This window comes from Muscardinus avellanarius (genome assembly GCF_963383645.1).
Source record: "Muscardinus avellanarius genome assembly, chromosome: 13".
In the NCBI taxonomy this organism is placed as follows: Eukaryota; Metazoa; Chordata; class Mammalia; order Rodentia; family Gliridae; genus Muscardinus; species Muscardinus avellanarius.
The window spans coordinates 55114624-55128786 of NC_137799.1; the positions used below are offsets into that span (position 1 = coordinate 55114624).

At 42.8% G+C, this 14163-nt stretch overlaps 1 protein-coding gene across 1 annotated transcript in view; it reads right to left on the reverse strand.

The window, feature by feature from the left end:
* Positions 1 to 1063: 1063 nt before the first annotated feature.
* Positions 1064 to 14163, reverse strand: part of ADAMTSL1 (ADAMTS like 1) — a gene marked incomplete at both ends in the record, with an annotated part of 419367 nt that continues 406267 nt past the window's right edge. Inside the window, 3 exons of the mRNA XM_080708549.1 lie at positions 1064 to 1170; positions 2611 to 2831; positions 3560 to 3669. Of these exons, the coding sequence (XP_080564675.1) occupies positions 1064 to 1170; positions 2611 to 2831; positions 3560 to 3669 (438 nt within the window). The remainder of the gene's footprint in view (positions 1171 to 2610; positions 2832 to 3559; positions 3670 to 14163) is intronic.

A 14163-nucleotide genomic window follows, 5' to 3' on the forward strand; every position in this document is an offset into this window, starting at 1 on the left:
CTGGGGTGGTGGCTGGGAGAGGCAGGAACCCCCACAGGCACAAACCCACTATCCCACCCTGATCCTACGGATACCACCTCACAGAAACTCTGGCACATTGATTAATAAGTTGACTTTGATATAGGACATAAATCCCTGGCTCTTAATTGGAGCAGCAAAGGCTATGCAGGCTGAAAGCCTTGTTGTGCTCAGAAAGCCCCTGACCCACAGCAGCAGGAAGCTCAGGGCTGGGGGCTCCTAGCTGCATAGCCAGGCGCCGACCCCTTGCTGGCTTGGACACAGGTGCACTGCAGAAGGTTTCCTCAGACAGCTGGGTGTGGGGCTTTCCCTTCCCCTGCAAGAGGGGCTGCAGTGAGGACAATGGGCAGCAGCGCTCTGAGCCTGTGGAGAATGAGGGGCTCAAAGCCTCTCACAAGAGCCTCAGGGGCTGACTGCCTATGCCTCCCGTGGGGGTCACACACAGCTCTCTTTGCGTCTGTCCCTTCCCTTTATCCTTCATTTTCTGTATTGCTGTGCCTTAGGGCTACTTTGATTATCTCCTTCACTGCTGCCTGTGTCTGAGTTCTCTCTGTGCACATGAGAAGAGCCAAGTTCTGGCCTAGTTTCTGCCTTAGTACTGTGTCCCCTTGTCCCCATCACCACTGCGGGGCAGAGGAGGGGTCCAGGAGCATCACTCCTGCGTTAGCAATGTGCATCCTGGAGAGAGAGATGTTGGAGGCTGGCCAAAGTCTGCACCACTTTACCAACCCTCTGGGCTCCTGGCTGTCCCCGAGGGGCGAACGGCTTCTTCTTCTCTGGCCTCTTTGAGACCCAGGCTGCCTGCCCTGCTCTGCAACCTCATTAGACTTTTGTCCTTTTCTTCTTCCAACACTCTGTCCTCCAGCTGACTGAAAGAGAGAGCTTGCTGAGCTTCTCGGGAGTGGGGGTAGGGAGGTGCGTGTGGGGGCGGGCTGGGGAGGGGAAATAAATAAAACCGTAAAACCAAGAAAGCTTAAGTTCTGTCCCAGGTGGTTGCGTGCGAGTCCTCCGTGTGGCGGGGTAGAGCTCTTCCCCACGCCTGTCTTCACACTTTGCCACAAGTTCCGCAGCAGCGCGACTTGAACTGGCTGAGCTGGCAGAGTTTCAGCTGTTTCACCTTCTCGCAGTACCTGGTGGTGTCTCGGCACTCCACTGGGAGAGGAGGAGGAGGGGTGGGGAAGGGGACAGAAAGGAGAGGTGAAACACAGGCTAACCAGATGCGGCTGCAGGGGTGCTCTCTGGGGTCTGCCTTGGCCACCAGGCTCCAGCCCCTCTGGGTGTCCTGGCTCCAGCCGAGCTCAGCTACAAGTGCCCCAGGCTGCCATCTTCAGGGGCAGCGCCAGCCTTCAGCTGACTGGCTGAAGGATGGAGTCCTCTGGGCCTCCTCCTGATAGCTGCCTCGACTTCCTCATGGTGCTTGTTCTCTCTCCCGTCCTGGGATTACCTCACCTCCTCGCTTGGCTTTTCCCTTGGCTTTTGGTATTTTAGTAAATGAGTGCCCTTTTGGAGATGGTTTCCAGAAGGACTGAATTGTGCCCATGTTGAGAAAGCACACACGTGAGGTCCCTTCTCTGTTAGGCTTTGTTCTTTTGCCTTCTCCAGCCAAACCTTTCCGCTCCTTCCACCCACCAGGCCTTCAACACAACACCATGGTGTTCTGATTCAGTGTTGGCGCAGACTAGGTGGTTCTTAAACACCAGTGCTTGATCCAACCTGGTAAGTCATCTTAGCTACTTGCATTGCACACTGGTACCCGAGCGTGGTGGGCTACTGGTGGCACGAGTCGGCACGTCACCAGAGAACAGAGATCCTCCATCCCCCCTGTGTCAGGAGGAGTGGGCTCTGTGCCCATAGGATCTGCTTTAGTCCTGGGCATCTGTTGCTCAGTGCAGCTCAGTTTGGGGGAAAACTGTACTGCTACATTTGTTTTTTATTTCCTGTTTTTTTTTGTGCTTGTGGGGAACACCTCCACTTTGGGTTTTGGCTTCAGAGGAAGGAAAAATAGATCCTTACTCAACTGGAATGCAAATGCTGCTGCTGGGCTGAGGTGGCTCCAGCCTTAAGGGAGTGAAATAAGTATCACATCTCAAGGGCGTGGGCTTTGCTCAGTTCCAGTGACGCCCAAGGGCTGGGGGAGGGAGGTGATGAGCAAGTCCTGGATCCATGAGAGGCAGAGCCATGATGGGCGCTGAGCCAGCTGAGTGGGGGCTCTCTGTGCTTCTTCTGTGGTAACAGTGCTTTCTCCTTAGTACTAGGCTTGGCTCCAGAGAACCATTGTTTAGTCAACCCCTTTGGGTACCAGCCAGTTTGTGAGCTGGAAGCCAATTTCATCCATCACTTGGCCACAGCATCTGGCTCTCTCTGGACCAGGATGGAGATGGTGGGAGCCCTTGGGGTACATCCTGCTAATTTTTTGGCCTGGACACACATCCTTGCATGCACCCCACTGAATATGCCTGGCTTTGCCCCCAGCTCACAATCCTCGGGGAACCCGCTCCAGTGCCCTGTGTTCAGGCTTGGTCCCTGGGACTGCCCTCTGAACCCGATGCCCCACGGGGAATTTGCAGAATGTTCTCTGGGTTTGGAACATACTGTTTTCACAGGGGGTGATGTTGCAGCGCTGCCAGTTGGTGGGCCGGGGCCCCCAGGAGCACAGGTGCTCAGGCACGGCCTTGTTGGTGCGGGCGTGCACACACTCCACCCTCCGGGACTGGAAGCCATAGTTGCCGCAGGTGGCTGTGCACAGGGTCCACAGGCTCACCCTCCAGTGCACGCTACAGGCTTCTGACCAGCAGTTCTGGGTGCTCACGGGCCTGCAGGAAGAGGGAGGCAGGTTAAGTCTGTCTTTCTGGGGCTAGATGTAAGAACGCTCACACACCAGGAATGTTAAGCAATTCCTCAAGAGCTTCCAGGTCACCAGACTTGGGTTCTGATCTCTGCTCTGTTACTGAACAGCCACAAGAAGGCTACTTCCCCCAACCTGACCTGGCCTCCATCTTTACAGTGCCTCCACCCTATCCATGTATTGCTCAAGAATGAGCTGTGCATTGGGGAGCCTGGTGGGAGCAGAACTTGGAGCCTGATCTCTGGCTGGAGTTTAGGGTGGGGTGGCGAGCTCTCCTCCCAGGAGGAGATGTTATTATCTTCCTACAAGGAGATATGGTAGGGGCTGGAGAGGAAGGGAAGGACAAAGTCACCCATGTCAGCCTAATTTCTAGAGAGAAGTCAACAACAGTGAGGAGCTGGTGGAGCCCTCAAGGCCCAGTGGCCACTGTGTAGATCTCACCCCTGTCCACCTTGGGATGAGTGCAGGTTTCCTATAAATCAGCCCCTCCCCCATGGGAATAGCACCCCATGCACACTTCATTCCCATGAGAGGAAAGCCCAGCCTGGCCCGTTCACAAGCACAGTGTGTTCATCTGTCCTCAGGGGTCAGTGGCTGGGGTTGACAGAAGTGAGCGGCAGGGTATCTCAGGACAAGGCAGGGCGAGGGGAGAAACTTGACCTGGGTTGGGGAAGAAGGCCCAGGGTCGTCTCTTACCTGGGGAGGGCGCTGCACTGCTCTGATGGTAAGGTGATGCCGTCCCGCGTCTGGCAGAAGACTTGTCTGTGCTGCACAGCAAGGCGGGGCCCAATGCAAGGCCCATTGCACTGTGAAGCAGAAAGAGAGAAGATAGGTCACACCAGCCACATCAAAGGCAGAGGCTGCGATGTTCAGGCCATGTGGGATGGAGGATCCCTGAGTAGGGCCTTGTTGGAGACCCTCAGATTATTCATTTTAGCCCTCTTGGGGCCAACTAAAGGACAGTCACTGGCAGGTTTCCTTTCCTTTCCTTTTTTTTTTTTCAGGTCTGGGGATGGAATCCAGGGGAGGGGCATTCAACCTCCGAGCTACACCCCCAGCCCTATAGTGTATTCTTTTTAATTTGAAACAGGGTCTCACTGAGTTGCAGAGGGCCTCACTAAGTAGCTGAGGCTGTCTGCGAACTGTGATCCTCATGTCTCAGCCTCCTGAATGGTGAGATTACAAGCGTGCGCCACCACACCCGACTAGGTTTCCTTTTCTTTACGCCACAGTGGGACAGTGAGCTTTCCCCTGGTCTGTGGGCATTTTGCCAGCAATGAGGAAGAGTGGAGCCAGTCAGAGAAAGCCAGCCCCTCCCAGATTCAGCATATGAAAGTGTCTTGGCATCATGTGCTAGCAACGTGTGGTAGGCTTCAGAGCTGAAACCTTTAAGTAAGTGCCCCCCCCCCCTTCAGTGTGGAGGATAATGTGGTTCATTAGTTTCTTGTGAAGTTATGCCAAGTAATCATGTCCATCACTTCTTTCTTTTCCTTAGCCTTGTTTTCTCTAGGTCAAACCCAGGATGCTGAACAAAAGCAGAATTAGATATGAATAATCCTTCCTTGAATGTATTCTCTTGCCACGTGTATAGAGAGATTGTTAAGCTTTTCCCACTGTTGGAAGAACCCGACCCTATCCCACTAAATGCACCTAACAACTCTCCATAAATACAAAAGCAGCAGGCCCTAAGCCAGCACCTGCTATTTTAGAACAAGAGGTCACACATCTCTGAAACATCGCTTGGAACAAAGGATCTTAGCTTGGGAGTCTCTGGATCCCTAGGGATCCACAGGAATGTTAACTCTTATTTATAAAAAAAATTTGTTTTGTGTGGTGCTACGGATAGAACCCAGGGACATTTTTACCTCTGAGCTACTCTCCAACCTTATTTTTATTTTTTATTTTGAAACAGGGTCTCACTAAGTTGCAGAGGGCCTCACTAAGTAGCTGAGGCTGGCTGCGAACCTGCGATCCTCCTGTCTTAGCCTCCCAAGTACTGGGATTAGAAGCATGTGCCACCGAACCTGCGATCCTCCTGTCTTAGCCTCCCAAGTACTGGGATTAGAAGCATGTGCCACCATGCCCAGCTGTATGTTAACTCTTAATATTGTGTTTATTGAAATTTTTCTAGCATGTAGTTCCAGCTTTCATTAGGTGCTCAAAGGGAAATTTGGATTTACATGCTTGCCCTCTTACCATGGGATGCTGTGTCATGACAGCAGGAAGGCCCTTTCCAGATACTGGCACCCAGACCCTGAGAGTGAACTGCTCAGCTTCCAAAACAGTGAGAAATAATATTTTTCCTTATAAATTGCTCCATCTGTGGAGCCAGGCATGGTGGCGCACGCCAAAATAGGTCTGGGAGTGTAGCCCAGAGGTAGAAGGGCTTCCAGGAACCCCAGTACCACCAAAAAAAAAAAAAATTGCTCCATCTGTACTATTCTGTTATGGCAACACAAAACAGACTAAGGTAGTGCTATCTAAGAAAGCCCTGCTACACCCAATGTGACGAAGGTTCCCCCTTCTGTTTTCCTTTAAGAATTTTATACTTATTATTTAAGTGAAGTTCTGTATGTGGTATACAGGTCTAAATCCCTCCCCCTCTTTCTTGTGCAAGTGTGAATACCCAGCATCATTTGTTGAAAACAGTGTCCTTTCCTCTATTGAAAGGTTTTCGCACCTTAGTGAAAATCATGTGGTCACAGATAGTTTATTTTGGGGCTCTATTCAATTCCACGGGTCATTGTGACTGTCTTTATGCCAGTACTATACTATTTTGATCACTGAAACTTTGTAACAAGTTTTAAAATCAGGTAGTGTGGGTCTTTCCACTTTGCTCTTTTTCAAGACTGTTTTGGCTAGTTAGGGTCCCTTGAGCTTTTATATGAATTTTAGGATGGATTTTTTTCTATTTGCAAAAAATTATCATTGAGTTTTTAATGTGAAATTCATTCTACCTGTAATCACTTTGGATAGTATCAATATCTTAACAATATTAAGTCTTCTAATCTGCTGGGCATGATGGCGCATGCTTGTCATCCCAGTACTTGGGGAGTTGAGACAGAAGGAATATAGGTTCATGGCCAGCCCTCTGTAACTTAGTGAGGCCCTCTGAAACTCAGTGAGACCCTGTTTCAAACTAAAAGATAAAATAGGGAGGGGTGTAGCTTAGAGATAGAATGCCCCTCGATTCAATCTCCTGTACCACACACACACACACAAAGACAAAGTCTTCTATGGACTGTGCCTTCCATTTATTTGTGTCTTCAAAATTTTCAGCAATATTTTGTAATTTTCATTGTACAAGTCTTTCACTACTTGGGGTTTTATTCTTTTTGGTGCTATTATAAACAGAATTATTCTTTTTCTTTTAGAATTGTTTGTTGTTAGTACATAGAAATACAAGTGATTTTTTGGTGTTAATTTTGTACATTGTAATTTATTGAAATAATTATCTGTTTATTTGAAAATATAGGCTTTTCTGTATTATAAAATGTTATCTGTGAACAGATGTAATTTTACTTCTTCCTTTCTAACTTAGATGTCTTTTCTTATTTTTCTTCCCTTTGCTCTGAACTTCCAATATTATGTTAAACAGAAGTATTGTACATGGACATCTTTGCCTTGTTCCTAATATAAGGGGAAACTCTTTCACCTTCATAATTGAGTATAACATTAGCTGTGGCTAATGTTAATCATAATTTTCATATATGATCTTTATTATTTTGAAGCAATTTACTTCTATTTCAAGTTTAAAAGGTTTTCATCAAGAAAAGATGATTTTTTTTTCTTTTTGTGGTACTAGTGATTGAACTCAGGGGCATTCTACCACCAAGCCACATCCCCAGCCTTATTTTATTTTTATTTTAAAACATTATAAGGTTGATGAAAGTCTATTGCTGAGACTGTTCTTGAACATGTGATCCTCCTGTTTCAGCCTCCTAAATACTGGGATTACAAGCATGTACCACCACACTTGATAAGGTTGTTGAGTTTAATAGAAAAATATATGTGTGTATATAAATATAAGTATATATACACACATATACACACACATATGTGTATTTTTGCATCAACTGAGATGATCATATAACTTCTATTTCATTCTGTTAATGTAGGACACTACACTGATTGAGTCTCATGTCTTAAGCCATCTTTACATTCTATGAATGACTCTCACTTATTCATGTTATATAATACTAATAAATCTAGTTCACTGTTTTGTTGAAGATCTATCAATCTATTGTCTGTCTCTCATCTATATATTGTGGTACTGGGGATTGAACCCAGTAGTAGTCTACTGGCAAGCTACATCCCCAGCCCCATTTTATTTGGAAACAGAGTCTTGCTAAGTTGCTGAGGACCTTGTTAAATTGCCGAGGCTGTCCTCAACCTGGGATCCTCCTGTCTCACCTTCCCATGTGCTGGAATTATAGGTATGCAGCATTATGTCTGGCTTCTGCATTAATGTTTTTTAGGGATATTTTTCTTAGTTTCTTGCAGTGCAAAGGGCTTTGTTACTGGGCTACTCCTACCCTCATATGATGTGTTAGAACACATTAGTGTTACCTATATTTTAAGTTTTATGAATTTTGAGAAGGATTGGCAGAATTTTTTTTTTTTTTTACATGTTTGGCAGAATTTCAGTAAGGCCATCTAGTATAGTGATTTTCTTTGTTGAAAGGTTTCTAATTATTGAGCCAATCTTCTTAGTTATAGGTATATTATATTTTTTATTTCTTCATGATTGTCTTGGTAGGTTGTACATTCATAAGAATGTGGCAGTTTCATCTCAGTTAAACAGTTTGTTGGTGTATGAATCTTCATAGTACTCTAATAAGCCGTTTTATTTCTATAAAATTGATATTTTCCCTAATTTTATTTCTGATTTTTGAAACTTGTCTTTTTTTCTTAGTCAATATAGGTAAGAGTTATGTATTTTACTGATATTTTTGAAGAACTAATGTTTGGTTTGGTTGACTTTTCTGTTATTTTTTATTCTTTATATTTTATTATTTATTTTGCTAGCTTTTCGTTTGCTCTTCTTTTTCTACATTTTAGAAATGTAGAAAAAGTTTTTGATTTGAGATATATTTTTAATGTAAACACATAAAAGATAAACATTTTCTTCCCATTATTTTCCTGTATCCCATAAGTTTTGGTATGCTGTATTTTTATCTCAGGTATTTTCTAATTTCTATTGTGATTTTTTTGGCCATTGATTAAAAGTCTTTTAATTTCTACATTTTGCTGTTAACTTCTATTTCATCTATTGTGGTTTGAAAAAAGGCAGCTTTCTGTGAATTTATTCTTTTAGAATTTATTAAGGTTTGTGTAATGGTTTGGATCTGGAATACCCCCAGATGTGTTGGGCAAGGTGGCAATGTCCAGAGGTGGCACCCAGTGGAGGGCGTAGGTCACTGGGGTTGTGTCCTGGAAGGGTTTGTCTTTACTATGGCTTTTCTCTCTCTGCTTCCCAAATACCATAAACTGAGCATCTTTCCTTTACCATGCCCTTCCCCATGATATTTCTGTCTTATCTCAGGCTGAGAGGAATGAAGTTGACTACCAAGGGCTGAGACCTCTGAAACGGTGAGCCAAAATAAACTTTTCCTCTGTGTTGTTCTCATCAGGTATTTTGGTCACAGCAATAAAAAGTTGACCAGCACAACTAGTGTCTTTTGACATAACATGTAGTCAGTCTATCCTGGTGAACATTCATGTGCACTTGAGAAAAACTGCTGGGTATAGTATTGTTTGAATGTGTCTTTGGGTCTAATTGGTTTATAGTGTTGTTTAATTCTTCTATTTCTTTACTGACCTTCCATTTACTTGTTCTACCCAAGTAGTGAAAGCTGTTTATATCTTTAGTTTAATCCAGGTTTGATTCATATATTCTGGAGCTCTGATATTTAAGGCATATATGTTTATAATTATTATATTGTGTACTGATCATTTTATCAATATTAACATATAGTCTACTTTGTCAGATATTAGTACAGATATTCTATCCCTCTTTTTGATTTTATATAGAATATCTTTTTCTTCTCCTCACAGTGTCCAAGTTCTATCATGTGTCTTTTCTGCATATTATGCTTTCCCTTCTCCAAGTTTATGCCATCTATAACTCCTAGCCACTCCTGGTAGACTGATGACTTTCGAATTGATAGTGGTATATACAGTTCTATTTTAAATTATAAACCTATGTCTAACTGTATAATGAGTACATTTGAATATTTTATAAGTATTTAATATTAAACAGCTCCAAAACAATTTCTAATACTATTACCAAAGTAATAGGTGCATTTAGAGGTGAGTAATCAGGGTAGGACACTGGAAACCCATTATACTAATCTATTCTCATTTTTCTATATTTTCACCTATTTGTTCAACCAGAAACCCGAGAATCTTCTTGACTTCCTTCTTCTTTGATGTCCAGTGGATCATTGAATCCATGTGAATCACACTGTCTAGAACCCTAATATCCCCTTCTTCAAGGGTACACATCCAGTGGCTCACGTCCTTCGGCTAGGTGCCACTCCCCGAAGGTTCCACTACCTTCCATGAGTCCCCAGGCTGGTGACCAAGCCCTTGACACATGGGCCTCTGGGGAATATTCCAGATCCAAACTATAACACAGCATTGTATCGAGTGGAGAAGAGCTGAAAGCATTTCCTCTAAGATCAAGAGAAGTGTGTCCACTCACAGTCCTATTATTCAATATGGTACTAGATGTTTTAGCCAGTGCAGTTAGGCAAGAAAAAGAAATACAAAACCTACAAATAGGGGAATAAATCACAATATCCCTGTTTGCAGGTGATATGATTCTATATGTTAAAAAAAACCCTAATGAGCCAGGCATATTGGTGCACACATGTAATCCTAGTACTTACGAGGCTGAGATAGGAGGATTGCAGTTTGTGGACAACCTCAGCTACTTAGGACCTTTACAACTTAGTGAGACCCTGTTTCAAAATTAAGAATAAATAAGTCGGGGTGGGGGGTTATAGCTCAAAGGTAGAATTACCCCAGGTTTCATTCCTAGTACCACATACAAAACCCAACAAAACCTAAGAACTCTGCCAAAAACTATTAGCACTGATATACATATATAGTGAGAAAAAAATCATGAAAGTGATTACATTCACAATAGCTACAAGAAACAAAATACCTAAAACAAACTTAACTGAGGAAGTAAATGACCTCTACAATAAAATTATAGACTAGTGATGAGAGAGGGAAACTCCCTCTCGCATGTTCATGGGTTAGAACAGTGTTAAAATTTTCATATTACACCAAGTAATCTACAGTCAATGCGATTCTTATAAAAGTACCAATGACCTTCACAGAATTAGGAAAAAAAGTTCTAAAATTCATATGGAAACCCAAAGGACCCTAAATAGCCGAAGTAGTCTTTAGCAAAAAGAGCGAAGTTAGAGACATAACAGTACTTGATTTCAAGACATATGACAGAGTCACAGTAACCAAAATAGCATGACAGTGACATAAAAGGACACACAGACCAAGGAAACAGAATAAAAACTCCAGTAATAAACCCACATACCTATAGACAACTGATTCTCAACAAAGATGCCAAAAACACTGGAGAAAGGACAACCTCCTCAACAAATGGTGCTGAGAAAACTGGACATCCACACGCAGAAGACTGAAATTTAACCTCTATCTCTAATCCTGAACACAAACTAAAAATGGGTCAAAAATCTAAAACATAAGGCCTGAAACTCTAAGAAAAAATATAGAAGAAACTCTTTAAGATATTGTTTCAGGCAATCGTTTTCTGGATAGGATTCTAAAAGCAAATACTAACAAATGGGATTATATCAAAATTTTCTGCACATCAAAGAAAACAGACTGAAGAGACAGCCAACAGAAGGGGAGACAATATTTGCCAACTCTTCATCTGAGAGGGTTAGTAGCCAGAATATATAAAGCACTCAAAAATCCCATAAAAATGTCAATGATCTGAATAAATATTCTGAAAAGAAGAAACACAGATGACTAACAAATATATGAAAAAATGCTCAATATCATTAGTCCTATCAGAAAAATGCAAACCAAAACTACAGTAAAATACCTTCAGGCCTCAAGCATGCTAAGCATATCCTCTGCCATGGAACTATACCTCAATTCCAAAAATGTGTGCATATACATATACATACAACCAAAATCCACACCAAATAAATGCTGGTGTGGATGTGGAGTAAAGGAAACTCTTATGCACCAATAGTAGAAATGTAAATTAGCATGGCCATTATGGAAAACAGTATGAAGATTCCTAACAACAACAACAACAACAACAACAACAACAACAACAACAACAACAGAACTACCATATGATCTAGCTGTCTCACTCCTGGGTGTATATATCCAGAGAAATGAAATCAGCATAAAGAGATACTTGCATGCCCATGTCTAGTGCAGCACTGTTCACAATAACTAAGATAGGGAATCAGCTTCAGTGCCCATTAGGTGAATGGATAAAGAAAGGTAATATTTATATATAATGGAGTAATATTTAGCCAGAAAGAAGAATGAAATGCTGTCATTTGTACCAAAATGGATGGAATGGGAGGACATTATGTTAAATGAAATAAGCCAGAAAGAAAAGTGTCTCTTTCATATATGAAAATTAAAAATCGTTGACCTGAAAGTAGAATAATGATGACTAGAGATTGGGAAGGGTAGGGTTGATGGAAAAGGGCTTGGATTTGATCACTGCTTGCTGCATGCATGTGTGGAAATATCACACTAAACCTCCTATGTGTAATATATATTCAAAAAGGCACAAAGTGAAATAGTAAACATAGTGGCATTAAGAAAATCTATATTCTTTTTAAACATACAAGAACCTTAGTAATCTGACCCCTACTTTCCAGCCACGTTGCTATTTCTGCCATTTCACCCAATTTTCCTGCAAATGTTCTGGGGCTGCTTTTGCCTTCATTCCTTCACAGGTTTCTGTGGAACACATTCCCACCCAAGATAGGTAGATGCATTCTGGCATAGTGGCACAAGCCTGTAATTCCACATTTCTTGGAGGCTGAGGCAAGAGAATCACAAGTTTGTAGCCAATCTTGGCAACTTAAAATCTGTCTCAGAAAAAGAAAAGAAAAGAATTGAGGTGTAGTTCAATGGTACAGTACACCTGGGTCCAATCCAAGAAAGTGGAATTTTTTTTGGTGTGTGACGTACTGGGGGACTGAACCCAGGGGCATTATACTTCTGAGCTACACTTCCAGCTCTAGCTTTTAAATCTTAAAACAGCGTCTCACAAAGTTGCACCTGCAATCCTGTCTCAGCTTTTCAAGTACTGGGATTACAGGTATGAGCTACCATGCCTCGCTTAGAAAGCTGAATCCTTACCTGAAGCCAGGTGATTGGCGCTAAGAAGGTGGTCTTAGTTTTACTAAGTCTGCATGTTTTTTTTTTTTTTTACAGACTACAAGGAGGTAAGAAAATGAAAAATATTTTATATGATGCTATTCCAAAAAGATTTTTGTCGAAACGATCCTTTTCACTGTTATAGAAGTAGAAATTTTGGTGGTGGTGGGGCATTTACAGTTTGAAGCACATTTAAATAATATCAGCAACAGAAAAGCATCAATGAGATTGTGATACCAGAAGTTCACTGTAAGTAATAATTGATGGGGATTGAGCCTGTGTTGCTTGTTAACGAGAGCTGTATTAACTGCTAATATGAACAAGCTTTTATACTTAGGCGCAACAATAAAATCCCTTTCTCTACCTCTAAGCTGTCAGCTAAGAGCTGCAGCCAGGATTGACCTTGGTCAGCTAAAAGTTGACTGCTAGCCCAGCTAAATACTAAATCTTAGAAACACAAACACCTGCACTTAGATCTTATCATAAGACAAGTTAACATAATAAGCAACTTTTAGCAGTCAGAGATAGGAAAAGGCTAAAAAACTCACCAAGGACATAGGTAGACAATACATGCTTTAAACTTAAGAGTAAAAATAAAACCAAGTAAACAAAGTGGGCTTCTACCATGCAGCCCCCTAACCTTGTTAACCAAGTAATACATTTTGACCAGATTTCTCTGTCCCTGCGAGGATGGACAAAACGAGGCGGACAAAACAGGCTTACACGGCAGAGATAACTGGCAGGCCTACATCTACTTTTGGTGGGAAAAGAAGACTATTGGCTAAGCAGGATAGGAGAATGGAGATAATGAATTTTTATAAAAATTGTACATCCAAAGACCTTAGTGTCTTACCTTCAAGGCACTGTACTGCGTTCCTTTAATGCAGTGCTCTGATTGATCTGTCCCTTCTTTCTACCTTTGTAATAATAAAATTTGCTTCAGCAGTATAGTTCTGCCTATTTTTTTTCTAATCTAGCTAAGAAAAAGAACCCAGGTCGATATCTCAAACTGTTACAATAATGCCTTAAGCTTTCTCGACTCTTCCAAGTCTCATGGATGGTACCTCGGCATCACCGGGGAGCTATTAGTAATCGGCATCCCAGGCGCTACCGCAAACCTCCTGGATCAGAAGCTGTTTTAAACAAGATCTCCAGGTGATTCACATTAAGCCTGAGGGCTTTAAAAGAGTTGTGTTTGTCAGGAAACAGTCACTGAAACTGATAAATCTGTACTTACAGTATGTCCCCTTGAATGACCCTGATGATACAATACAGAATCATCTGCCACATGTAGTCAGATCTGTTCCCAATCATCATTTTACCAGGAGCCTCGAGGGCTTGGAAGCAGAGCTGTGTGTGTTGAATGAGAGCTGCCAGTGGTGGGCTTCTCTAGGTAAGAGAAGATGACCTCCAGGTGTTGGAGCAAGGGGAGCTCATGTGTGTCTGATTGTGAAGCACATACATTATGCCCTTGGAAATGAGGGGCTGGGCCAGGTGTGTGGGTTCCGCGGCTTGAGCATAAGCCTTGATTCACCTGACAAATGGCTTATGAGTTGCAAGTGAACACTGTGGCTAGTAACATTTGATCCTCATTAGAGATGGGCACAGTGTGCTCGTATAATAGGTAGTTGTGTTTTCCAAAGACCATACCCAAGGGCAGGAGTGGAAGAACACGAATAAAGCAGTGTGTATGCAGCCGGTTCTAACAGGTTTCAAGTTGCTAATTGCCCCAAACATTTAGTCACGCTGATCCTACAGTTAAAAAAATTAAAAGCCCGTTATATTGGGAGAAGTCCCAGAGGACCAGCCAGAAACTACACCTGCCCAATCAGAATAGTCAACTCTACCAATTAGCGCCAGCCCAAGACAAACTGAGAAAAGAGGCTACCACCCTGCTG